The 27,993-nt window shown below is 42.7% G+C and overlaps 1 protein-coding gene across 1 annotated transcript in view; it reads right to left on the bottom strand.

The window, feature by feature from the left end:
- The window catches only part of LOC107108395 (hyaluronidase-4-like), a 36,143-nt gene extending 19,388 nt beyond the window's left edge, over positions 1-16,755 (bottom strand). The window contains exons 1-5 of the mRNA XM_015408825.1: positions 15,811-16,755; positions 13,789-13,878; positions 8,581-8,893; positions 7,220-7,310; positions 4,216-4,306 (exon numbers count right to left, since the gene is read on the bottom strand). Coding sequence (XP_015264311.1) covers positions 4,216-4,306; positions 7,220-7,310; positions 8,581-8,893; positions 13,789-13,878; positions 15,811-16,755 — 1,530 coding nt within the window. The remainder of the gene's footprint in view (positions 1-4,215; positions 4,307-7,219; positions 7,311-8,580; positions 8,894-13,788; positions 13,879-15,810) is intronic.
- Positions 16,756-27,993: the final 11,238 nt, after the last annotated feature.

Genomic DNA, 27,993 nt, shown 5'->3' with positions numbered 1-27,993 from the left:
GGGAGTATGAGGTGTGGAATGGAGTGAAGTCCAATCAGCTTCCATATGCAAAAGACCCTGAAGGTTCCATATGCAACTGACATTCCAACTGCCTTGCGGGGAGGGGGGTGAGTTTGAGGTGTGGAATGCAGTGAAGTCCAATCAGCTTCCATATGCAAAAGACCTTGGAACGCTGGGCGGGACTGCACAAAGCAGCCAGTCAACCCAGCCAGTGTCTTCTGAGTGGCAGTTTTTCCGGCCTAACACTAAAGGGGCCAAATTTAGAATGTTCATATAGAATGTTCTTACTCAATTATATATAAGGAGAGATACAGAGTGTGCAACACTGGGATTAACCCTGCGACTGGGGGGAACCTTTAACCACACCCAGAGTGTGAAAACCAATTACAAAGCAAGAGGCAAACCAACAGAGACAAATACAGACATCCAGGTACATATTTAAAGTGATAAAGGGATGGAAAAAAACAGGAACCCGGGTCAGAGCTTGTCTTCCTGTAGAAATTATAACCAGGCATTGTTCCTCACTTTTGTGGTCTTGATTTAGCCTTGACCAAGGAGGGAAACAGGCAGATACAGATACACATAGACAAACGTTCAAAGGGGGGAAATGTGGCAATAAACAAGACACACACTACACATGACAAACCCAGTTAAGTGTGCAAAAAATGAAAGAACACACTTCGGCCAGAGCAGAGGAAGGAGATGTTTAGACAAAAAAACTCAATGTCTCATATTTGCAAAATGCATCCTCACTGGCTAACATGAACTAATAATTTACTTTGTACAGACTCTACTTGACATAGAGAAAACCTAATAGATCGGACAAGACAAAGTAAGAAGTGACAAGACACACACTACATGTGACAAAGCCAGGTAAGTGTACAAAAAAAGGAAAAATTAGGGGATAGTTGGACCAGAGGAGAGGATGCAGTCTACCAAAAAGGAAAAATTAGGTTTTGTCATTCAATAATTTTTTTTAAAAAAGCTTGTTGTATTTCTTCCCACAATGGGCCTTACTCCGAGTAATTAATAATTATTGTATGGTATTGTGTGTAGAATAGCCAGGAGATCATAAGATTGTCTGGCAGCCAGAAGTGCTAGCTCTTTAACGTTATGCACCACTAAGTAGTGAGCTAGACTTATTTTTAAGGCAAGAGATGTTTCAGGGGTGGTTTGCCATTGCCTGCCTCTGTGTCACAACCCCAGTATTCCAAATACTAGCCAAGGTCAACCCTGCTTATCCTTCCAAACTCTGAAGGGATCAGGCTAGCCTGGGTTATCCAGGTAATAATCATGAAATTAAATTAATAATAATGGCCAGAAAAGAAACACAGGCAGTGAAAATTTTCTTTTATTGAATTTCATATATATATACATTCATGCCAATAAAGTAAAATAAATATTACAGTACAAAAAAGGAAAAAAGTAATGGATTAATACTTTTTCATTACATCCATATTAAGAGATATAAGGAAAAGAGTATCCTGATATCCAGTTACCATAATGTTGTTATTTAAGCCCCAGCACCCATGTCTCCATGCCTGGGAATCCTCTAATTTCACATAGTAAGATTTATAAAAGTGCCATACTCTTTAACAACAAGAGATATGGCAAAGATTCTGGACTTACAATGTACCCTATATGAAGCACAGTCTGTTCTCTGCTAAAGCCCCTAATTTAACATGAGAGTACTATGACATCTTGGAGAGGGTAGACAGAAGCAAGGGGGGTTTTCTCACTGTGCTGTTGTGGACAGATGGTTATCAAGGTTCCATTCCAGCTAGAATCATCCCCCTTCTCTGCCCTAATATGCAAAATATTAATTTAGAACTAGTAGCATCCAAACCAGACTAGATAATGGTTCACCTTGAAAATTTATTATGTCTCCAAAAGTTCAAACTTTTTTTTTCTTTTTAGTAATCACTACAGATACATCCAAGCTCCAGACAGTTCCATATATCTGAATCTGCAGTAAAAATGTGTCCAGGACTGGTGGTATGAGGAGGAGTCCATAGAGCATCTTTGCCTTGAGGCTCACCTTGGCAACCACTAACTGTTTTAACCAAGAGCCCTAAACTACCAATACCAAACATTCGTAATATATGCAAGCCTCCACAAATTATGTAGAATCACTTCATATTTGGGGAGAAATTCCCTAAGCCAGATGCAACTGCATCTGTCATCTCAGACCCCAATTGTGTTCCCTGTGCCTTCATGAACATGCCATGGCTGTTCATTATTGACTGTTTATTTTTCTGTCTTATTTAATGGTTTAATATTGATAGCACTGCTGTCATAGCAGTTCTGAGGTGCTGCTGCTGTCCAAGTTGATTTTTTTTTACAGTTTTTGGTTTTAGAATTTTATGTCTCTGCTGGTTATTGGATTTTGGAATTGTTTTATTTATTGTTAAGAGCAATTTTACTATACTATATCCTTCCTGAGCTAACACAGAAATGTGTGAGTCTGAAGCTAAAAAACTGCCTTGCACACATTTTACAGAGAAATGGCCCAGAGATATTTAAAACAAATAAATAACGGGTTCAGTGGTGTTTACTCCCAAATAAGCATGTGTAAGATTACTGCCAATGTTCCCTCAAAGCTGTGGAGTCTTGTGAGCAAAAATTCTACTTTGTGAGCTACTGGCATTAAAGTTGTGAGCAAGCGATTTGGCTACCACATAAATTAGTTTGCTCTGGAGCCATCCTTCCTGAGCTAAGACAAAAATGTGTGAGTCTTAAGCTAAAAAAACAGAGCTAGTTCACACTAACTCAGTTTACTGCTGGGTTCTTTTCACTATAAATCAATGTATTGTTAAATGAAAAAATGAGGCACAAATTACGTTATTAAACACTATCAAATTGTTCCTTAGTCAAGCATACAGCAAAATGAAGCCTCCTTCCTCAAACTTCACTGCTGCCTGTGATTCTCCTTAATGCTTTTTTAACAGTAGTGTCCAAGCCTCTGCTAAATGCCTTCTTTGAATTGGGTCCACACTAAATTTTCCAGTGGCAGAATGGGACATTCTTACCTTGCTCCTCCACTGCAGCCTGCTGATCTCTGCAGAGGTAAAAGATTACCAGCTTTTCCTGGGCTTGGGGGGGGGGGGAGCAGTTCCATAGGAGGTGGCTGCAGAAATGGGGCTTTGTGGTGTGGTGTGCGTTTGCCTTGACTAGCTTGTCGGCAGCTGAGCTTTAAGGGTGCTGCACGCTGTGGGTGGAGATGAAGCCGGCACTCACTGCATTCATCCAGCATCAAGGGCAGCCGAGCAGCTCCTCTGAAGCAAGCAGGAAGTTTGTGTGCAAAGAAGGGATGGATGTGATGCTTATTGCCTGCCCTGCACCTGGGGCAGACCACCACTACAACCCCGCCCTGAGTACACCTCTGCTCAGAGGTCTACAAATTGCAGATCAGGTGGTTGGTAATCATGTTTCCACCCATGTGGAAGCCATATGAAACAGCTTTAGTATGGGTCCTGGTTCACTTTATGGAGAAAAATTGTAGCTTGGCTTTCCATACGGATCACCTGGAGTTTCCTTGACATTACCTAGCAGCCACTGGTAGAGACTCTCTGCAGCCAGTCAACATGGTAAGCTGTTCTATCACACTGACCACCCAGCAGCCATTTCAACCACCCTCCATATGGATGCTGTACTTTGGGAAGGAGCTGAGGCTCAGTGGTAAAGCATCTGCTTTGCATGCAGAAGGTCCCAAGTTTAATCCATGGCCTCCCCAGTGAGAAGGATCAGGTGACAGATGATGTTAAAGAAACCTGGAGAGCCACTGCCAATCAGATAAGGTAATACTTTCCAGGATAGACCAATGGTTTGACTCAGTAGAAGGAAGTGTCATATGCATATGCATATGCATATGCATATGCGGTGGCTCAAGTGGTGGCTCAAGCCTGAACTGCAGGCTGTGGAAGGTCAGTAGTTCAGCAGTTCGAGACCCGGGTGCCACAAGACGGAGTGAGCTCCCATCTCTAGTTCCAGCTCCTGCCAACCTAGCAGTTCGAAAGCAAGAAATTGCAAGTAGATAAATAGGTACCACTTCAGTGGGAAGGTAACAGCGTTCCGTGCACCTTGGTGTTTAGTCATGCCGGCCACATGATCACGGAAACGTCTTCGGACAGCGCGGGCTCTTCGGCTTTGAAACAGAGATGAGCACCGCAACCCTAAAGCCAGATTCGACTGGCTTTTGAGCAAGGGAACCTTTACCTTTACAGGACATAATATGGTGGGTAGCAGAGCACAGGAAGCATTCTTAATGAGTCCAGTCCCCAGCCTGAGAAACCAAAACAGGCTTAACCTGCAAAATGTTAAAAAAGAGAAAAGAATCACAGGTTTTACAACACAAAGTGCTGTATTTTGAAAATGACTTTGTATGCTTGATGAATCAGAAACATTGCTGATCCTTGTACTTGGGCCAGGATAAGTCCTTGAAGGCAGCACAGCAGATGGTAGTAATGAGGGTTTCCAGCCTTGCCATGGTAACCCATCCCTTGCTAACATTAAAGTTTCTACCCTACGTTTTGCTGATGAAGCAGTTCTCCTATCAAGAACAACATCAGGACAGTCCTCCCTGATAGAGGATTTTGTCGCTTACTGTTTGGAAGAATGCCTGATAGTTAACTATCAAAAATCCAAGATTGGTCCCGGTCACACGGGCCAGAAAATGCCGGGGAGAAGTGTGGCTGTTTACCCTGGAGCAAAGTAACGCGCGGCAGCCCGATCACATGTCCCATCGAGGTCCCGTGGTTAGGCCATTAGGTGCTGGTCACACGGCTATCCTGCAGCGCGGCAAAGAAGCAGCGTGGCAAAGAAGCAGCGCGGCGCGATCACACCGGCAATCGCTAGGCAAACGGTAATTTTTTTTCACACTGGAGTTTGCACATGCGCATGATCGTTTGTGCGCATCCTGTGGAGACTTACCAAAAAAACCATCCGGTGTGCAACGGGACATGGACGGGCACCCGATGCCATGGGATTCAAGTGGAAACACTATCAGACACCCGCCCTTGCCCCATGTTTTCCAGAAACTAGTACATCATATATGGTAGTTTTTTACTCCGCATCTTCGGCGAGAAGCCACGGGTGTACTACGCTTCCCAGATGTTGCGGTGTGATCGTGCACCAAAAATCCGCCTATCATCTGTGTCTTTAGCGTGACAACTTCTCCGTGTGAACGGGACCATTGTTTTTTGGGGGAAATCTCATGTACCCTACAAGTGGAAAATTTATGTTAAAGATATTGAGGAGGTCCCCCATTTTAAATATTTAGGGGTCTGGTTTGACCAGAGATTAACTTGGTCAGTGCAAGCTGCTCATGTTAAAAGATTGGCTGCAGTGGCATAAAATATCATCTGTCATTTCTTTTATTCATCTGGGGCTCCATATATCCCAGCTGCCATCAAACTGTTTAACACCAAAGTGACTGTGCAAAGTTTATATGGGGCTGGTATCTGGGGACTCCTTTGATTCAATTCTTCTTAAATTCCTACATTCCATCTGCAGAATTCCAAACTGTGTAGCAGGGGTGGTCCTCCGAGTTGAATTGGGTTGGGACAACCATCTCTTGAAGCTCAGGCCTGGATGAAGGCTTTTTCTCTTAAAGTTAAAATTATACACTCAGACATCCAAGGGGGCTACCTTGGCTTAGTCAGAGAGGACTCTTATGTTTTCCACTAAGATAAACTTGTTGAGCAATTACTACAGTTCCTCAGTCTTTCCTTGGATTCCTTTTATGCAGTTAGGTAAAGGTAAAGGTTCCCTTGCTCGAAAGCCAGTCGAATCCGACTCTAGGGTTGCGGTGCTCATCTCCGTTACAAAGCCGAAGAGCCAGCGCTGTCCGAAGACGTTTCCGTGGTCATGTGGCCGGCATGACTAAACACCAAGGAGCACGGAACGCTGTTACCTTCCCACCGAAGTGGTCCCTATTTATCTACTTGCAATTTCTTGCTTTCGAACTGCTAGGTTGGCAGGAGTTTAAGCATAAGAATGATTAAGAAACCTCTATTTAAGTAGAGCACAACATCTTTGTTCTACTCGATTTGTTGGTATCCTTCCACCTGGTGAGCTCCCTGATTATTGCTCATATTTGACTGTTCCTCACTATAGGCATTCCTTTATGTTGGTGCACCTTAATGCCCTACCAACTAGAGTTTTGCAAGGGAGGTATCTTAAGATACCAGTACTCTGATAGAGTATGTAACTGTGGTGCAAGTGGTGTAGACACCCTGTATCACGTGACCTTTGAATGCAATCATTTTTCTGAGCCTAAAATCTTATAATTTTCCTGTACTCCAAAATATAGATCATATACAGACATCTCTTTTATTAGAAGAGAGTAGCAGACCTATCACTGTTTTAGCTATGAAGTATTATACATCTGTGATAGACTTTCACAGCTGTTCAAATGGGGTCTAGCTTTTTCTATATTTTAGTAATCTGCTTAAAACTAATCAGTTAAGAAGTGGTATGAGGTGGTGGTGGTAGCAGTAGTAGAAGAAGAGATTGGATTTAAACCCCACCTTTCACTACCCAAAGGAGTCTCAGAGTGACTTACAATCTCATTTCCTTTCCCCTTCCCACAACAGACACCCTGTGAGGTAGGTGGGGCTGAGAGAGCTGTGACAGGAACTGCTCTTTTTCAAGAACAGCTGTGCCAGAACTATGGCTTGCCCAAGGTCATCCAGCAGGTGCAAGTGGAGGAGTGAGGAATCAAACCTGGTTCTCCCAGATTAGAGTCTGTGCACTTAACCACTACACCAAACTGGCTAGTAGTAGTAGTAGGTTTACTATCTGGATGGTCCTTAAAAGACACTGTTGGGGATTCCTGCTTGGCCTCATGGGTATTGGCCTCATGGGTGTTGGCATATGGTAACGTTCCACTTTACTCCACATGCTATTTAATATCTATATGAAGCTACTGAGAGAGGTCATGAGGAGGTATGGGCTGCAGTGTCACCAATATGTGGATGATACCCAGCTCTACATTTCTTTTCCACCTAATTCCGAGGATGCTACTGACATTCTGAACTGATGCTTGGAATCAGTACTGGGCTGGATGAGGGCGAACAAGCTGAAACTTAATCCTGACAACACAGAGGTCCTCTGGGTTAGTAGAAAGGCAGACCAGGGACTTCAGATCTCTCCTGTTGTAGGTGGGGTTATACTCACCTTGAAAATCCAGCTAGGGAGTGCTGCTTGACACTGCAGTTACCTTAGAAAACCAGGTGGCTGCAGTGACTCAGAGTGCTTTTGTCTGGCTTCGGCTGTTGTGTCAGCTGCACCTGTTCCTTGTTCAGTCAGATCTAGGGACAGTGAGCCATGCCTTAGTTACATCTAGACTGGACTGTAGCAAAATACTCGGGGCTACCCCTGAAGACAGTTTGGAAGCTACAGCTAGTGCAGAATGCTGCAGCTAGATTCCTGTTCAGAGCCAAGTACTGGGAGCATGTGACCCCAATGATACAGTAATTACATTGGCTACCAATCTGCTTCCAAGCTCAATTCAAGGTGTTGGTTTTGTCCTTTAAGCCCTACATGGGTTGGGAACAGGGTATCTGAAGGACCATCTTCTCCCATATGTTCCTGCCCAGGAATTTCTTTCTCTTATTTCATTTTCAGTTCCTTCAACCATAGGAATTAATATCATAGGAAGAGGCCATCCTGACTGTCCCACCAATCAAAGAAGCTCATCTAGTGGGCACACAAGAGAGGCCCTTTTTAGTGGTAGCCCCACAATTTTGAAACTATCTTTCCAAGGAGGCATGCATGGTCCCCTCACTGTTGATCTTCAGGAGCCAATTGAAGACAGTTTTATTTAGGACTTTATTTGACTAATTTAGTTTTTATTTATTAGCAATCCTAACTGGATAATTTAAATTGTTGTCTTTTATGTATTTTTAATAATTGTTTGTTTGTTTGTTTTCTAAGCCTCCTTGATTTCTGCAAGGTTGAAAGGCAACTAATAAATGTTTTGAATAAATAAATGTCATGTCACAGTGTCCAAGACACTCCAGGAATTTCCCCAATCTCTGAGTTAAAGACCATAGAGATTTGGGGAGGTTCACAGATGTGACATCACCCACCCCCCATTCTTTTCCTCCCACTGCTCTACCAAGGGAACACAGGGGGTGCAGAATGGGGGTGGGAAGTCTATTTTTAATAAATAATTAATGTACCATTCTCATGCTCCTGCCATATTGATAGAGCAATGGGAAGCCACCATCCAGAAGCACGTACATTTTCAGAATCTTCTTGTTCTGATAACTATCAACAGACAATTCCTTTCCTTGACCAAAGTTTTTCTATGCATTGATTTTCTTTCATTATCTGAAGCTTCTATCCTACACATACTTATTTGGCAGTAAAGAGGCAAAGGATCCAGCTGTATGACCTGATGGTTCTTAAATTCCTTCTGTCTTCTTCCTCTAAGTCTGCTGATATGATAGACCCTGAAAGCACTCAGTGATTAAGTCAAACCCAAAGCCCCAGGAAGTAAATAGTTCAAGGAAACCAATTTTATCATAACTACTACTCCAGATGAGAGTAAACTGGCTGAATTTCCTGGTCGCTTGCCTGAAGTTTTATCTTCCCTGCAATCACCTCCTTTAAACCCTTGATAACAATGGCAGGTGAATTTTTCTGACATGATTTGAAGGTCTGAGTGTGAAGCTTTCCCTCTCACAGTAAATCCCTGATCTTCTGAGGCTTTGATTTGAAAGCTGTTGGGATTTAAATGAAGGTAATCCAAAGATTTCCAGTTTCTTCGTACACATCGCCCATTATTCTGACACAGATGCCTGCTGCACACCTCCACAGCTCTGGTTACATTGATGATGTAGAAACCCAACTCAGAAGCAATGAATTGTTTCACCTTTGTACAGCTGACCTTTCAAAGAGAAGATACAATAAAATATTCCATTGTGTGAAACCACACCATACATGAAGGACCATCTCTGTTCATATTGTCCAGCCAGCCTGTTAAGACCTCTTCTCAAACCCGGCCTGTCTCTGCCCCCACCTGCAGAGGATGGTGAACAGAGACAGGGCTTTCTCAGTGGTGGCACCTTATCTTTGGAATGCCCTTGGTATGCTTCTTTTCTTTGTTTTCATTCATTTAGAATATTTATATGCCACCTTTCCACTCAAACAAGATCTCTACCAGGCATGAAGGCCAAACATTTCTTTCCCTCCAGAGCTTTTAACTGAGAAGTTCCATCTTTTAAAGTTATTTTTATGGGCTACTCCTAGCCAGAGGACTGCTTTTACCTATATAATTGTTCTGTTTGTTTTATGTGCTTTTATGCCCTGACTTGTTTTTATTTTATTTGGTGGTATAATTTGTATGTATTGGCTTGGTCTTCCTTTTATTGTGATCCACATCAAGCAGGCAAGGGTGTAGGACTTTCCAATTTCCTGGGGGGGGGGCTGGGCCAGAGGCATTGCTGTGCTAGGAGCAAGGGTGGCTCCCGGGGGATGCTGAGCACCTTCCTGAAAATTTCGGCGGGGGCTGAAGCCCCGCCGCCCCCACGAAGATTATGCCTATGCAAGCAGGCAAATGTTCTAAATAAATAAATAAAACAATAGCAAATGCCATCTATATAACTGCTAATAAAATGTTCCTGCCTGTGTATATAGAACATTTAGGATCTATCCCACACAGGCCCTTTCCTGGTTTTTCTTGTGGCTTGAAGCAAAGTAGAAGATATCCTGAGGAGAGCTGCTATGGTGCCACACCTGTGGAACTCGTCCCCAGGAGGTTTCAAATCCTCAATCTCTCATGGAAGCTCACTGGGTGACCTTGGCCCAGTCACACACACTCTACCTAACCGAGCGCACAGGGTTGTTGGGTGGGTAAAATGGAGTAGAGCTGCATTGGGTCCCCATTGCTGGAGTAAATAAATAAGTTCCTGGCATTTTCTTGATTGGCGCTTACCTACCAGTGAAAGGCTTTTTTGTGTGTCCAGCTGTGAATCCCTTTGCTTTTCTCTGCTGCATTGATTTGTATGTGGGGGGTGTTGCTGTTATTTACATATTGTGCCTCAGAAATTTTAGTTTGCTGTGAATTAATTGTTGCTGAGATTTTTAAAAATTGATGATAAGAGTCAAAGTTTTTTAGAAAAATCAAGTGTAAATTATTGGGATTATGAAATAAAGAAAGTAGAACAATCAAATGGCTTTAGGGTTGTGTTATACCAAAGGGAATGCAGTAAAATAATTTCAGTTTTTTAAAATTTCAGGGGATTCATTGAAATCTATGTTACCAATGTTCTATGTTCTTCAAATCTATGTTACCAATAGGCTAATTTTATGGAAAGAAGGGTGGTGCTGCTGCTGTATTGTGATTGTGGCAGGGACATCTTGTTACACAAAGCTGAAAAAAAGCCGCAACATCTACAATTCCTTAAAATGATGTCTTGTTTTGGGTTACTGGGTCAAAGAAAACTGTAGTGATTTGACGGAGGCAACTCTAGTTTTTATTGATCTTAAGTCAGCTTTTGATTTAATTTCAAGGGAACTTCTCAGACTGAAGCTAGCAAAATCTGCACTGGAAGATACTTGCACCTGATTAGGTGTCTTTACTCAAATACATCTGTTCAAGTTTCCTGCTGTAATAAAAGGCACCTCACACTGGAACATGCAATGTCAGCTGTACAAAAGCAGTCAGTTCCTCCTTGTTGTTGTTCAGTTGCACAGTTGAGTCCGACTCTTCACGACCCCATGGACCACATCACTCCAGGCCCTCCTGTCTTCTGCTGTCCTCCAGAGTTTGCTTAACTTCACATTCATTGCATCAATAACACTGTTTAACCATCTCATCCTTTGCCATCCCCTTCTTCTTTTAACTTCAATCTTTCCCAGCATCAGTGTCTTCTCCAGTGAATACTCCCTTCTCATTTGGTGGCCAAAGTATCTGAGCTACTGCTTCAGTATCTGGCCTTCCAGGGAACAGTCAGGGTTGATTTATTTTAGGATTGATTGATTGCCTTCCGGCTATTGACTTAGTTTATCATCTGTTCATCTAGGTGCCTGTTCATCTAGCTCCTCCAGGGGGCAGCAAATGTACTAACTAGTACTGCTCTACTGAATGCTGTTTCCTTGTTTTATGCCTCAGGCTTGCTTTCTAAGGTCTTCTCCAGCTCTCCCCTTCCAAACAGTCATGTAGCTAAAAGCAAAGCTGGCAAATAGGTGGAGAAAAAATATCCTGTCTCTTTACTAGAAGCTTAATGGGATCTTATGTACCAGCTGGTGTTATTTCCCTCCATGACATGAACAGCTTCAGCTGCCCATTTCCATTCATTGAGGCTCAATTAAAGGGACAGGACATTTTTGTCAAGGTCTGTTGGCAATGTTAGCTAAAAGCTCAACAATTCACTTAAGCTGTCCTGTAACGTAACTCCTAAATAACTGTTTTCTGTTGTCTTTCCCTGGGTGCTCCTTCCAGCTAGGGCTGTCAACAAAGCTGGAGAAAAATGCCCTGCTCTTTTAATCAAGTGACTTTAGCTGCTAGGTCTGTTTTTCATTTTGTTTCTTTTTCAAAGCAGGGAGGAAGTATGGCTTTGCTGGGATAGGCTTCTAAGGACAATATTGATGCATATATTTCACAGTAGCTAGCATTATGCTCTAGTCAGTTAGATATGGGAAGGAAACCAATGTCTTGCAGTAGGTAAATCCTTGAAATTTAAGGACATGTGAGGAAGTATCTAAATCTTTTCAGGAATAGGCACCTAGATGAACAGATGATAAACTAAGCCAATAGCAGGAGGAAGGCAATATAAACAAATCAGATAGTTGCACATATAAGAGCAGGCAAACAAAGTGACAAAGAGTAAAAGCTGAAGTGGTGAATGAGATGGGAAGCAGTCAAAGCGAACAAGATACAATGCTGAAAGTGTGTCTTGAATGTAGAGAGAAATCATATAGACAGGAGGAAAGTTACATGGGGCAAGGGTAAGTAAAGCCAATTCGGGAGCAAAGGAATAGTCTGTGGAGGCTATTTGGTCTTGCAAAGTAGTGGTGATTAACAGTGTGAGAATTTCATTATTCTAAATCAACTGAAGTCAATGGGCGTAGGAGTGTATAACTGCTTTGGAGGCACTGTAAAGGGTGGAGCTCTTGACAAAAAGAAGTAGATTTGTGATTGCAAGGTTCTGGTAGATTAGAAGAGTATAATTTAGGCCTACCTCCTCTCTATTGCCTGGTTTTTTTGGGGGGGGGGTTGTTGTTTTGATTTTTGGTCAATCTCATAAATATTGAAATTCTAGGAATAAGAGGTAGGGGGCAATCATAAACAGAACTATGTAAAATCTACCTCATGTTATTTAATTGGACTTAATTCCAGGAATTGTGAAATGCTGGCCTGGATGAATCACAAGCCAGAATTAAGATTGCCGGGGAAACCATCAACAACCTCAGATATGCAGATGATACCACTCTAATGGCAGAAAGTGAAGAGGACCTCAAGAGCCTCTTGTTGAGGATTAAAGAGGAGAGTGCAAAAGTTGGCTTGAAACTCAACATAAAAAAAACTAAGATCATGGCATCTGAATCCATTACTCCTTGGCAAATAGAAGGGGAAATCATAGAAGCAGTGACAGAATTCACGTTCCTGGGATCCAAGATTACTGCAGACGGTGACTAAGCCATGAAATTAAAAGACACCTGCTCCTTGGGAGGAAAGCTATGGCAAACCTAGACAGCATAATAAAAAGTAGCGACATCACCCTGCCAACCAAAGTCCATATGGTCAAAGCAATGGTATTCCCAGTAGTAATGTATGGCTGTGAGAGTTGGACTATAAGGAAGGCAGAGCACTGAAGAATAGATGCTTTTGAATTATGGTGCTCGACTCTTGAGAGTCCCTTGAACTGGACTCTTGATAGTCCCTTGGACTGCAAGGAGATCAAATCAGTCAATCCTAAAAGAAATCAATCCTGACTGTTCCCTGGAAGGCCAGGCACTGAAGTGGTATGGAGAAGGGAGCACTCACTGGAGAAGACCCTGATGCTGGGAAAGATTGAAGGTAAAAGAAGAAAGGGATGGCAAAGGATGAGATGGTTAGACAGTGTTATTAATGCAACGAACATAAAATTAAGCAAACTCCAGAGGATGGTGGAAGACAGGAGGACCTGGAGTGATGTGGTCCATGGGGTCACAAAGAGTCGGACTTGACTATGCAACTGAACAACAAAATTCCAGGAAAATATGTTTAGAAAGGCAGCCAAAAGAGCCTACCACTTAGAAGGCAGTTTCTCCTCCACCTTTCCTCCATAAGGGCAATCTTAGCAGTTCTCTGACAGCTGTGGTCAAAGCTACACAGCAGACTTATATTCCATTCTTGTCAGTTGTGGCTTCAGGTCTGATTCTTATAACTTCCTGAGGATGCTGATAGTTCTTTCGGAAGGTTTTTGCTCTTCACAGAGAGGTACAATTCAGAAGAGAACTACTAGTAAATGAAGCCATTTATGGTGTGTAAATACCAAGGTGAGCAACAACAATCTTGGCCTCAAGAAGACAACATGTTCAGGTTCATCTGACTTCATACTGACCTAACTGGGCACAGTGATCTAAATCTTCCAGAGACAATGGTCTGACTTCCCTTGACCCTGTTCCCCTCCCCACACAGGCAGCATCACACAGGCCGTGAACAAACCATATATGTTGTGATCTTATTAGACTACATGAGAATGAATTAAACTGCAAGTAAAAATGTAAAGAAATCAAAATGGAAGAGCATATAATATAAATTCTGTCTAGTTTCTTGAATAATGTCCTCATCCTTACCTCCGATGAAGTTAAATTCATGTCTCCCCAAATAACGATCCCTGCTGCTCCCAGTGCAGCACTTTCTCCAATAGTACTAACAAGATCTTGCTATAAGGAAAATAGAAAAGAACATTATTCCTCTATTATGAACCTTTTGCCACATATTCCACTAAGGAGGAAAATAGCTAGCCAAGAACTTGGAGGGCCAAGTATGTTAGGAGGGACCGATCCTGAGGGAACTAGGCTAGCATCTCAATGATAATTTTCTTGATAATAAGGGACAATGCTGTGTTCTATTTACATTTTAGTGCATTTATCCTCTATATGATCTAGCATTTGGATTAGAACCGGGGGTGGTGGTGGACATGTTCTGCCCCAGATAGATGTGAAGGAAAATGTGTCCCTTTAATAGAGGCTTCATGTGTGGAAATGAGCAGTTGAAGCTTTACATGGCTTCATCATCACCTGGTAGACAGGTTCCCAACAAAGTCTCTATTAAAAGGACAGGACATTTTTTTCTCTCCATGCAGTTGGCAACCTTAGTTGTGTATATGTTCTTATTAATCCTCAAAGGAAAAAAATAGCCTGCATGTCCTGTTGTTTCTTTTTATGTAGCTATAACATGGGGAATGGTGGTTTTAACCACGTTAGCTGCCTTGGTGCCCCTGGCACAGCTCTAGCATGGATGATACCAGCATTTTTCAAAATTCTGGAAGTCACAAATAAGGTTGCCACCTAGCCAGGAAAAGACCTCCTGTCCCTTTAATAGAAGTCTGTTATGTAGAAATAGGTAATTGAAGACTTTTTCAGAAAAATGTAACACTCAAATTGTGTGTCCCCCACACCTCATGGCCTTGTGAATAGACCAGTCCAAAACTTGTTATATGGTGCTGAAACCAGGGATTTAAGTACAGTGAAAATGTCTTTCTGATTTGTTCCCAAGGGGAAACTGCATTAAAAATAGATAGGACTGTAGTAGCCTCTTAAAGACTAACACAATTTTTTTCTTCAAGTAAGCTTTCAGGGACTAGAGCTCATTTCTTCAGATGCAGTGAATGTATGCATTCACTTTATGTAAAGTGAGTGCTCTTCTTTCGTAACATTCTTTATGGAGTGCAGTGTTAGCACATGTTCATGGCAGCAACTAAAAGTCAGCTCAAATAAATTACTGTGCATACCCCAGTCTATTTTCTTTCATGAATGCACTAAAAATGGTGGAAAATGTTAATCAGTGGCTTGAATGCAACCATCCTGTACATGGAAAGCACACAGTTTCCCCACAATTCTTTCTGTGCCTACAGGTCCTTCTGACCCTAAGCCGAGAACCATCATTCCTGAAAACATGGGACTGCTGCAGAGGAAGAGCCATGCAACCCAGAAGGGAGGAACAAGGGTATGAAAATACCCACTACCCTCAGCTCAAGCACACTTTCAGAAAAGGGAGGAGGAACTCCACCCCTTTGCCTTCCTCACTCCATCCTTACCCCAACCCACATGGTTTCCATGAAACTAGGAATGGCCTCAGGAGGGGTTGGGAGGGATTGAGGAAGAGAGAAACATGGCAATGCTCCATATTCCATGCATGGATGGTTGCATACAGGTAAATATTTAGCATTTATGTTTTTTCCTGAGTGTTCAAAATCTATGTAGACATTTTGTGAGTTATTCTCACAGTGGCCCTGTAAGACAAGTCTAGAAGACAGCAAACTGCCCAAACCAATAAGGTTGCCAACCTCCAGGTGATGGCTGGAGATCTCCTGCTATTATAACTGATATCCTGGCAACAGATCAGTTCTCCTGAAGCAAATGGCCCATTTGGAAGATGGGCTCTATGGCATTATAACCCATTGAAGTCCCTCCCCTCCCCTCCCCAGACCCCACTCCCCACACCCAAATCTCCAGGAATTTCCCAACCCAGAGGTAGCAACCCTATGTAAATCAACCTGATGAGTTCTTGGCTGAGGTGCAATTTGAACTGATGTCTTCCTGAGCATACCTTGTTGCAGTACACCAACTCTAAAGCAACCCACAATGGCTTACCTCTGAAAGAAATAATAAAGGCTCATCTTTATAGCCCAGTCTGGTATATACAAATACTGGGAGAGCATAATCATGGGATGTCATGGAGGCAATCCTCATAGACTCATGCACCCTAAACTGTGAAAAACGCAGAATATTTTCACTATTGCCAAGGGATTTCTTCACGCCAATGGAAGGGTACAGAGCAGCACTGCTGTTCCAGAGCCATGAGAGTTCATTATTCCTCAAAACCTCACTCTCTGGACAGGAACCAGTATAGTTCTGGTCATAGAAATTATAATTGTGGCAGTCAGGGTACAGGTAGTACCCCCATAGGCCCTTAGGCCTCTTTCTAATCCCGAGCTCAATGGTCTCCTTCATGAAAGCCTTAGCACTTTGCTCAAAGGAAAGTTTTGCCAAATATTCAACGGTGTTCGCAGAAACATTCACTTGCATTTCAGAAATTAGTTTTCTGGACTGTCGCCGGTAAATATCTTTTCTGCTCCAGTTGCGATCCCATTGCGGCCTCCAGTGTTCCCAGTCGATGACGGCTAATCCAGTGAAATCTTTATCAGGAATGTAGTAGTTGATGTCACGGCTGGCTTTCTCCAGATGGGCTTGCAAGCTGAAATTCTGAGGTAGGCCACCATTAACAGGGACATCCTGGGGAGTGTACCAAGGATAATATCCCAGCCTGTTGACATAAAAGATAGTCACATTCTGTCTTCTTGCTCTGGCAAATGGACTTCCAATCACATGGAACACTCTGAGGTCAATGGTAACATTATATCTCATGGAACAATGATCGGTTGGTGCATTCCAGGCAGCTATAAAAGGCTTCCTTTGCAACACGGGTAGCTGAGTGGGCCTCAAGGCAGAAGTCCAGATAAATGAAATCTGTAACCAGGCTGAAAGGTGGATCTGCTGGGTAACAGATAACAATATTTCAGTTTTTAATAGGACCATGTGAAAAGCTCGCTTTCTCTCTCTCTCTTTCACGCACCATAATTTTTCTACATCTTCAAAAAAAATAAGTATTTCTGTTACAAATATGCTTATGTAAGACTGGTGTGGTGTTGTGGTCAGAGTATAAAATCTAGGAATCCCATGGTCAGTCCTCCCTCTCTGCCATGGAAGCAGCCTGACTTACTTTGTGTGGTGGTATGAGGGTAAGATCATGGGAAATGATCTTGTAAGCCATTTGGATCTGCACTGAGGAGAAAAGCAGGGTATAAATAACTAAATAAATAAGACAATGTACAATGTATCTCCAGCTGCATGAAGCTCCCCAAAATAATTTTGACTTCAATTATAAACTAAATAAAATCTTTAATTTTATAAAGAAAATATATCTCTAGTCCTCATTGTTATGAAAATATATTTGGAAACATAATGGAGACTGAAAAAGCTCTAACAATAAGGCTATTAAGGTTTACGTTTGCAAGCTGCAAACCAAATTATAATTATTATATTATTATTATATTTCCACAATTTAACTGCCAAGTTTGATTCACAATTTTGACATGCTGTCCTCAAAATTTCAGTTTTCTGATCAGTCCTTTAACTTTTTCTGGATTTTCCCTTTGGTAACATAGCCTCTTTTGAAACAACCTAACTCAAAATATGTGTAGGCACTCTCATTCACCACTGAGTGTCACCAGGAGTCTGGTTTATGCTCATTTAAAAGTAAAACAAAGGGCTATTTAAGGTAAATTACAGAGAGTGTTATGACTTAGATGAATGGCTTTGTGTTAATTTCGGTTTTTACTTAGCAAACATATCCCAATTTGGCATGGGAATGCCGTTATTTAAATATACATGGTTTGAAATGCTCGATTTTTTAAACAGAAAACAACAATTTTCAGAACTACCATAGTAGTTAGAGACGATTACCTATGTTGTAGTGTGAGGATGGAGAGCTACAATCAAGCAATAACATCAGCTGAGCTATAAATAGATTAAGTTCCAACTGTAAAGGTAAGTCAGCCTCACAATGAAGTGACCTAAGCACAATGAGAAATCCAGCATTTTGAAATGATGAAGACATTGCAATGTGGAATCTGATTCATCTGGGCAATAACTTGGAAAAGTCACTCAGGATAATTCGGGGGAGGGGTGTTCGAAGAAAGGTTGACTTTATCTTAGACTATTTGTGCAAGCTCTCAGTTCCCTTTGTCCAGTTCCATGATTTTGATCACAAATGGCCACTTGTATATCATAAACTGTAGCTGCTGCTCTGGAAGTTAACAACCCTGAAAAGAAATGGATTCTGCTATGATAGAATGGGGGTTCTTAAGACCTTCTGGACCAGGAAGTAGGAAAAATGGGGGCTGCCTGAAAGAATGCCTCCAGCATCTGGCCTACAAAAATCTCTTATACCTATTTCCTTCAAAACATTCCTATTCCTTCCTCAAAATGATGCTGTTTCTTAACTATCAGTCATTAGGTGTTAACACAATAGAATGATTAGCAATTTCGCCCTGTTAGACTGAAACTTAATTTTTTCATCATCTCATTTAAAGAGGCGACATGAACTAGGAACATTCAGCATAACTGCTATGTCATGAGGTTCTTTTACTGTTGTCTCCCGGAACATCATTGCGTGCATGAGGCTCCTAGAATCCTTATGCATTATTCACTGTTGGAAATAATGCAATAGGCTGGAAAACTGGATGGGTTACATTTGTCTTAGCCTTCACATTTCATGCTAATGCTAAGGGGGGGAAATGGCAAGTCATCTTTTGAAAAGAATCTCCTGGCATTGAAAAAAGAAATACCATGCAAGTCTGCTGGGTTTGGGGGAAAGTACTAATCATTCCAGGATGTGTGCAGGGGAAGTTTCCAGCAGTGTGACCCTAAGCAGAGTTATGCCCTTCAAAGCTTGTTGACTTCAGTGGACTTAGAAGGGTATAAGTGTGCTTAGAATTGGACTTTGGATGTCTCAAAAGTTTGGGGGGGGGTCACTGCTTGTGTTGAAGTGGAGCAAATCAGGAGCAACTTCCTAAAAAAAGGTTGCTGGCATTATCCAGTGCATATGATGGAAATAAGAAATAGCATGGGTGTCAAATATTCTAATTTTTGGTACTGCATAAAGTACAGGAGGGCGTCAGTAATGTCTAGGAGGGAGTTCCCACAAAGATATAAGCTGCAGGCAAATGAAGTTAGGAAGGATTTTTCTAAGGCAAACAGTTGACTGTGGCTTATAGGGAATTCAAATAATAGTAGGAAGGCAGGAGAATGAAAAATCATTTGCTAGGTGATGAGACTGCTATGGATGTTTGGAGAGGAATGTCCTGCATCAAAGCTGTGGAGACATTCCATGGAATAATTAAAAGAAAAACAAGCAATCCACAGTTAGAAATATTGGGATATTTGGTTAATATTGCAGAGTTTGGCCAGTCATGTAGGTGTAATGTTGAGTGCAATAAATAAATCTCCCAAGAAGTATATTACAAAAAGTAAAACTTACATTTATTCAAGCTTATTCAGTTCACATTCAGGTTACAGCTGAAAGGAAAGAGAGAAGCCTTATCTAAAGAGTACTTTCCCTATCATAAGTTGCCAGCAGATCTGGCATCATGTGTATGGAAGTGTGAGAGCATTCTTTCTACAGGAGACGCCTGTAGAGACACGTGACTTCGTGAAAAGCCATGTGAAGACTGGGAAGAATAAACGACTCAGTGAGAGAGGAGGGGTCAAAGGGCAGCTCCCTGGTTAAGACAAAAAGAGGCATCCCATTCAAGGAGATAACACCTATACACACAGAGAGTGATGCAGCCCCCCCCCCATGTCCAGGCATGCTGAGTTGTTAACTCCAACATAAGTAGCTGTGTTCATCTGCAGTAGAAGAGCAAGATTCAAATCCAGTAACGTGTTACAAGTCCAACAAGATTACCAGGGTACAAGCTTTCAATGCCAGCAGGGGGGTTGGGGGTTATCCAGTGTATTTCACTGACTGTAACATGTATAACTATCTTCCTGGTGGACATGGATGTGTGCTTGGTACAAGGAGCTCCTGAGTCTCAGGGAACAAATTCACTCTTTTGAGGCCGAGGCAGCTGACCTGGAGAGGCAGAGAGCCAGGCACACAGATAAGTCTCTCAAGGACTTATTAGATGTGTCCCACTCTGAGAATGGCAGCTTCACTGCTGTCAAGGAGCATGAGGGTCATGGGGAAACAAGGCACCGTGCTGAAGAAAGGGGAAATGTTCCTGTAACGATTCCATATTTTACTGTGTGTGTGTGTGTTTAAAAGTTTGGTTGGCATGGCTGTGTGAGGATAATCTAGAGTGCTGGACTCAAGCAAGTGATATGATTGGTGAGTGACAGAGAGGGGGAGGGGGTTTGGAATGGATGCTGTGTGGATGATTGGAATGTCTATCTGGTGTGTCTGTTAGGTATGACAGTTGATTAAGACAGTTAGTCTGAAGAGAGTGCTGTGTAAAAGCAGTTGCTATGAGTTAAGTTCTGTCTCGGAGTTGAAGGAGACTCATCCCTGTGAGGGAAAGATTGGGTTCTGTGTAGTAAAAGAGTTAAGCAGTTTGTTCGTTTTAAGGTCTGAGAGAGAGAAGTCTTGTGTGTGTTATGAAAAGTTAAAGCATAAAGAAACAGTAACCATATATGGCCTAAGGAAAATATTGTTACAAAGTGACATGCCCTGATCCCTGTCAATAAGAGGGAAGAGTGTGTGAACATCAAATAAATCTACTTTTATTTAAGACACAAGTTCTGAACGAAATTCTTCCCAGGAAACACATAGTCCTTCGAAAGCCCAGACCCTGCGTTACAATACCAAAACCAGTAGGAAAAATATTATAGAAAAAGGTTGGGAAAGCCTAAATTTCCCTGGTGGCAGCCAGATTACCCTGAGAGCAAACCTAAAGAACACTTTTAAAGGGATACCAGACCTCCCCAAATAAGGGGTCGTCACAGTTCCCTTAGAAGGGACTCCTTCTACAGTTGGTGAACAGGTATCCTTTCAAATCAAGGAACCATCCCTGGGCAGGGAGGGAAGGGGGCTCTTGACAGCTGATGATTCAATTTTTGGGCATGTAGACAGATGGATTGCAAACCCATGTACTGACTGCATGGTGACTTGCTTGCCTGGTGTGAAGGTAGAGGATATTATGCATGGTCTAGATAGGTTGGTAGACAGTGCTGGGGAGATGCCATTGCTGTGGTACATGCTGGCACCAATGATGTGGTAAAATTTAGTTGCTTGGGCCTGGAGGAAAAATTTAGACTACTAGGCAGGAGACTCAAGGCCAGGACCTCCAAGGTAGCCTTCTCAGAAGAGCTACCTGTTCCAAGTGCAGGGCCAGCAAGACACACATTAGGACTCTCAATGTGTGGGTGACATGATGGTGTAGGGAGGAAGGGTTTAAGTTTGTTAGGTATTGGGATGCTTTTTGGAACAAGCAAGATCTGTACAAAAGAGACAGCCTCCACTTGTCCCAAGAAGGAACCAGGCTGCTGGTGCTTAAAATCAAAAAGGTAGCAGAGTGACGTTTAAACTAAATGTTGGGGGAAAGCCAACACTGGGTTCGCTCATCTCTAAGAGATGTAGGGGTAGCTGTTACTGTTCTAGAAGGAAGTAGATTAGGACTGGCTACTGAGAGGGCGGGGTAAAAATGCCTAAATAAATATTGACTGCGTGGCAAGGTCTAGAGGAGAACACAGACATCGTGGGCTTTTCAGAAACTTGGTGGGATGAGGATAATCAATGGGATACAGTAATTCGTGGATATAAATTATATAGGGAGGGAAAGGTCAGAGGTGGAGTGTCTCTATGTCAGAGAGAGTATACAGTCCAGTAAAATTCAGAATCTAACAAAAAGAGATTTGCTTACAGAACACTACAAGTGGAAATAGCAGGCCCAAAAGGAAGCTTAACCCTGGGAGTTTATTGCCCACCAGATTGAACGTTAGAGGATGATTTAAAAACAACAAAAGAATTAAGGAAAGCAGCCAGATGAAATCATTGTTTCATAATAGCTGAATTTTTAACTACCAACACATTGGTTGGGTCAATATGTGTTCAAGTCAGGAGAAAAAGATTGGGTTTCTAGATATTCTCAATAACTGTGCCATGAAGCAGAGAACCTATGAGGGGGAATGTAACAGTACACCACAGGTTAGGAAAGGTACAAATAGGTATTTTAAAAAGACCTGCATGTTTAACAAACAAAGTAATGGAAGCAGTAAAAGGTAAGAAGGATTGCTTTAAGCAGTGGAAGGCTAGTCCAAGTGAGGTAAATAAAAGGGGGCACAGGCTTTGGCAAATAAAATTGGTGACCAGACAGGCAAAAAGGGACTATGAAGAACCTATTGCAAAAAAACAAATATTTTTTTCCCAAATACATTAGAAACAGAAATCCAACCAGGGAGGCAGTGGGGCCCTTGGATGACCAATGGGTGAAAGGATGATAGGCAAATGGCAAAGAAGCTGAATGCATTTTTTGCCTTTGTCTTCACTGTGGAAGATGGGAGGTGCTTGCCCACTCCAGAACTGCCATTTCAGAAGGGGTGTTGAAAGACCTGAGTTGGATTGAGGTAACAAGAGTGGAGGTCCTATAACTGATGGACAAATTAAAAACTGACAGAGGCCCAGATGGCATACATCCAAGAGTTCTGAAAAAAATTGAATGGGAACTTGTGGATCTCCTGACAAAAACATGCAATCTATCACTAAAATCTGCCTCCATTCCTGAGGACTGCATTTAAAAAAGATTCCAGAGGAGATCTGGGAAATTATAGGCCAGTCAGTCTAACATAAATACCTAGTAAGTTGGTGGAATCCATTATTAAAGATAGAATTAGTAGGCATATTGATGAACAAAACCTATTGACGAAGAATCATCATGGATTCTGTAAGGGAACCACTAGCCTTTTAGAGCTTGGGGTGGAGGGGCAGAAACAAACGTGGACAAGAGTGACCCAGAAGATGTTGGCCCCGGTCACACAACAAAGTTGCTGCGGGAGAGGCACAGATGGTGGGCAGATTATCCGGGCGCAATCACACCCCAACATCTGGGAAGTGGAGCGCACCCATGGCTTACCGCCGACAATGCGCGTTAAAAAACTAGTACCTCCAAGGTTTGCCACGGGCTGCCTCCAGACACCCATGGTGTGATCGCGCCAGCGCACGGCATTCCCCTCCGGTCCCTCGTTTACCTGCCAGCGCCAAGGGAAGGCCGTGGTGTGCTGCCGGTTTGTCTGATCGTGTAATCGCGGATCAAACTGCGCTGGGGCAATTAGCCATGCCTCCCCCCACAATATCCGGCCCGTGTGACCGGGGCCGTTGTTTACCTAGACTTCCAGAAAACCTCTGATAAAGTTCCTCATCAAAGGCTCCTAAGACACTTCTTGTGGATTAAAAACTGGTTCATTAACAGGAAACAGAGAGTGAGTATAAATGGCCAGTTTTCACAGTGGAAGGTACAACAGGGCTCAGTACTAGATCAGATATTTTTAACTTGTTCATTAATGATTTGGAGTTGGGAGTAAGCAGTGAAGTGGCTAAGTTTGCGAATGACACTAAGTTGTTCAGGGAAGTGAGAAACAGGGAGGACTGTGAGGAGCTCCAGAGAGATTTGTTGAGGCTGGGTGAGTGGGTTTCAATGTGGCAAATGAGGTTCAACATGGGCAAATGCAAAGTAATGCACATTGGAGCAAAAAATCCAAAATATCAGTATACGTTGATGGGATCCAAACTAGCGGTAACTGACCAGGAGAGAGATCTTGGAGTCCTGGTAGATAACTCACTGAAGATGTCTACTCAATGTGCGACTGCAATAAAAAAGGCAAATGCTACGCTGGGGATTATTAGGAAGGAGACTGAAAAATCAGCCAGTGTCATAATGCCCCTGTGTAAATCTATGGTGTAGCTTCCTTTGGAATATCATGTACAGTTCTGGTTACCACACCTCAAAAAAGATATTATAGCGTTGGAAGAGGTGCAGAAAAGGGCAACTAAAATGATTAAGGGGATGGAACTTCCCTATGAAGAAAGATTAAAGATGTTAGGGCTCTTTAGCTTGGAGATACAACAATTGAGGGGTGACATGATAGAGATTTACAGAATTATTCATGAGTTAGAGAAGGCAGAGAAAGAAGTACTTTTCTTCCTTTCTCACAATACAAGAACTCATGGGCACTCAATGAAATTAATGAGCAGTAGGTTTAGAACAGATGAAAGGAAGTACTTCTTCACAGAGAGTAATTAACATGTGGAGTTCACTGCTGCACAAAGTGGTGGCACCTACAAACATAGCTTCAAGAGGGGATTGGATAAACATATGGAGCACAGGTCCATGAGTGGGTTGTTAGCCACACCATATAGATGAAATACTATGTCTGGGACAGTGACACTCTATATTCTTGGTGCTTGTGGTGGGGGCAACCTCTGGAGTTCTGGCCCCACTGGTGGACCTCCTGATAGCACCTGGGTTTTAGCCACTCTGTGACACAGAATGTTGGACTGGATGGGCCATTGGCCTGATCCAACATGACTTCTCTTTGGAAGAAGAAGAGTTGGATTTATACCCCACCCTTCTCTTGCAGTCTCAGAGTGGTTTACAACCACCCTCCCTTCTTCTCCCCAAAACAGACACCCTCTGAGGTAGGTGGGGCAGAGAGAGCCCTGAGAGAACTGCTCTTGAGAGAACAGTTCTGAAAGAACTGTGACTGACCCAAGATCACCTATCTGGCTTCATGTGAAGGAGTGAGGAATCAAACCCAGTACTCCAATTTAGAGTCTGCCGGTTTTAACCATTACACCAAACTAGTTCTCTTTTGAAGTTAGAACTGAACAGTATACAGGTAGTTGGGAGGGGGAATCAATTGCTTCCTGGCCTTACCTATTATGGCTTTATAAATGCAAATGGTAGGCCTGACTAGACACAATGAGATGGTCAAGTCACACACACACCCCTCCAGCTAAACAGGTGTCATTTAGCAAGGAACAGAGTTTTGGAGGTTGAAACCCTAGAGAATGCCAGGTGGGTGGCATGTGCCAGGCAGAAACTCTGGATGACCACTTTGGCCAGATATCTTGGAGGGCAAGTTGGAATAGGACCTGCAGGTCAGAGCAGGGCTTTTCTTCCCCCTCCCAATTATGTGCATGCATAAATATGTTTAAATTAGATCCGATAAACAATATTAATATTAGCAACCTCAAAAGCTTATCTAAGAGAATGTTATCAATTTCTGCCTACTTAGGTATATTTAGACTGCATTCAAATGACAGGCTTAGTGCATTTTGGCCACGCTTTTAATTTTACCCTTATTGTTTGTGCCAGAGAATTTTGTTGAAATATCTACCCATAACCCACTGCACCGCATACTCACCCCATGATTGACTGTTCAGGTTATTGCTGTGCGGTAACCATGGAGCGGGTGGTCGGGCAGCTTTTTTCCCACACATACATGTAAGTACATATTTGAAGCACTGGCTCCTTTTTGATAGCTCTGCAATCCCTCTGCCAAGTACTGTGATCTCATTGGTTCCTATACAACTGTATTTCTCCACCAGAAATCACTCCCTTTCCCACCTGTTCTTACTCCCTTTGCCACTCATTTCATAGGACTCTATATACTTCTGTTGCACTGCCTAAATGCATCCTGCACCTTTTCCTCTCCCTATAGAGCTTTCCCACCACAGCAATGTTATGAAGTGGCTTGAAGTTCTGGGGAGGGAATCCCAGCAGCCTACATGGGAGCCTACCTAGAGACTATTTCCAGCACTGTCCCACCCCAAGGAACAGCAGAAAGGGTAATTTTTCTTGAAATTGTCACTCAAAAACAACCTCCCTGTGGGCTCCCAATCACAACAAACTATTGCAGCGAAGAAGCGCACAAGCAGTGATTCACTGCTGGTGTCAAGATCCAATGATGCACACATCGCTAACTGTTTTTTTGTTTTGTTTTTAAGGAGCAAAAATAGAAGGGAAAGTTCAGACTTCCCAAATGACCTGAGATCACAACAGAGAGTTCAGACATCTGGAAATGCGGGGTGAAGCCGGCTACATCCGTAAAGCTCAGACTTTCCCTGATGTAAAAAAAACTTGCAATCAGAGTAGGGTGAAGAAAGGGGGCAACAACTAGGGAAAAGGATACCGATGATGCTGTTTGAACAAGCAATTTATATCCTCTGGGTAACAGCAACCACATCTGATCAAACAGTTCTTCTGTACAAAATGTGTGCAACATAATGCTCATCATCTGAATCAGCTAAATGGCAGATGGTAAATTTTAAGTAGCAGTCTGTAGCTTTCTTTCACAAAATCAAGAGCAAAACGTTTGTCACATTATCAACTGAGCCAAAGGTATGGAACAGCACCATCAGTGGAGATACCTTTGAAGAACTGGTATGGAAAGACAAGGAAAATACACTGGGAAGAGAACAGTCTCTCTCCTGCAGCAATCAGTTTCATCTCCCCCACTCACAGATGGGCATGAATATTTGTCCCACTGATGGCTGTAAACAGCATTGGGAAGTCCAGATAAGAAAAAAGGACTGATGCTCATATTATAAGTACAGAACCTTCTGCTCCTTTGTAGCTCCAATCACCACCATAAAATAAATATGGAGACAGAATGACACAGAAAGAATTATTCTGACGTTACCATGGTTCTTTCCAGACAATTCTCCCCTCCCCTTCCAACATGTTTCGATATTATTTGGCTTCCAGAATAGAATGCGAGGGAGGCCTCCGTTGTAACCAAAACATTGCCATGGGTAAAGAACTGGGCCTCATTTGTGGTGTTTTATTCCTATGTATTGCATGTATTACATTTTGATCTCACCAGGAAACTTGAGGCTTTTCTCATATCGTTTTTATTCTTACAAGGTTAGATTAGGTTGAGAAAATGTGATTGGATGAAGGCCATCCAGTGAGCTCCATGGCTAAGTGGGGATTCTAATCCTAGTCCCACAATCTTACCACTACACCACATCACTTACTCATATAACTAAAGCAACTTGGTTAAGTCAACTGATGACTGATTCATGTGACCTCTGTGGTTATACAGGACACTTTTTTCCTCTTCAGAATGTCGCAGCTCCTGGCTAACAAGCTGTCCTGCTCACTGCACACTAAGGAGAAGCTATCCCATTTTGCATGCCTCCCTCCACTAGTTTGCAAAGCTGCAAGAGAGCGACCAGAAAAACAAAATACCTCAGGCCTGCTCCAGTAGTGTACCACCAGTTCATTCCGCAAAAATGAGTTAGTGAAGCTTTTCTCATCATGGAGGTAACCACAATCAGCTGTGAACATCTACAGATCCAGCTGCTCTGAAAAACTCAAAAGCAAGGGATGGTAAACAGCTGAGAACCCTGGTAATTTTGGGTTTTGAATGGACAAGAGGGGACCCACAACAAAAGGTTGCCTAATGTGTTGTGGTCAGAGGTGTTTTGCCATTGCCTGCATCTCCGTGGAGACTGCAGAGTTCCTTGGTGATTTCCTATCCAAATACTAAAAAGGGGTGACCCTGCTTAGCTTCCTAGAGTGGGCCAGCCTGCCCATCAAGAGTAGGGTATTCCTAATTGCTGAAAGATGGTATGAAAGAAATTTAGTTACCAGACAGCTGCTAGATATGTGTGCTCAGGTAGCAGTCAGTGTACTATAATGTGGCATCCATAAGCAAGGGCCTATAAGGCCAAGGGATATGGAAGACATTAAGAGGGCATTACAGAGCATCTCCCGCACACTGCAGGGGATGGGAATTACTGGGCAGAGCAGTAAAATGTTCAAAGCGGCCCTGTGCATCAGAGAACACCGAAGCTGGTATCACCACTGTTAAGTCACTCACTGAACAAAGCTGTCGGAGAGTGATTCAGCAAGAACACAACTTTATTCTTCAACTCGAACACAACTCCAGCACAAATCAACATCTGATACCCAGAACAGCCTTTACATTGCAGCTGTCCTGCTTTTAAACATTCCCGGTTAATGTAGCCACACCCACTGTACAAATACCAACCAATAAGGTTGTTCACATAAGGACCAATCACGGATGTTCCCGCTCAGGGAGCTTGCTAGAAGGTGATTGGTTAGGTGCTTCCTGGGCTAGTAACTCGTCTCCTTCTCATCTCCTTTCTCTTCTCCTCTCCTTCTCTCTCGAGAGCCAGTTTGGTGCAGTGGTTAAGTGTGTAGACTCTAATCTGGGAGAACTGGGTTTGATTCCCCACTTTTCCACTTGCAG

Source organism: Gekko japonicus, unplaced genomic scaffold (assembly GCF_001447785.1).
Source record: "Gekko japonicus isolate JY-2015 unplaced genomic scaffold, Gekko_japonicus_V1.1 scaffold3706, whole genome shotgun sequence".
NCBI classification, from domain to species: Eukaryota; Metazoa; Chordata; class Lepidosauria; order Squamata; family Gekkonidae; genus Gekko; species Gekko japonicus.
Note: the sequence above shows the minus strand (reverse complement) of the source record. Positions and strands in the feature narration are given on the sequence as shown.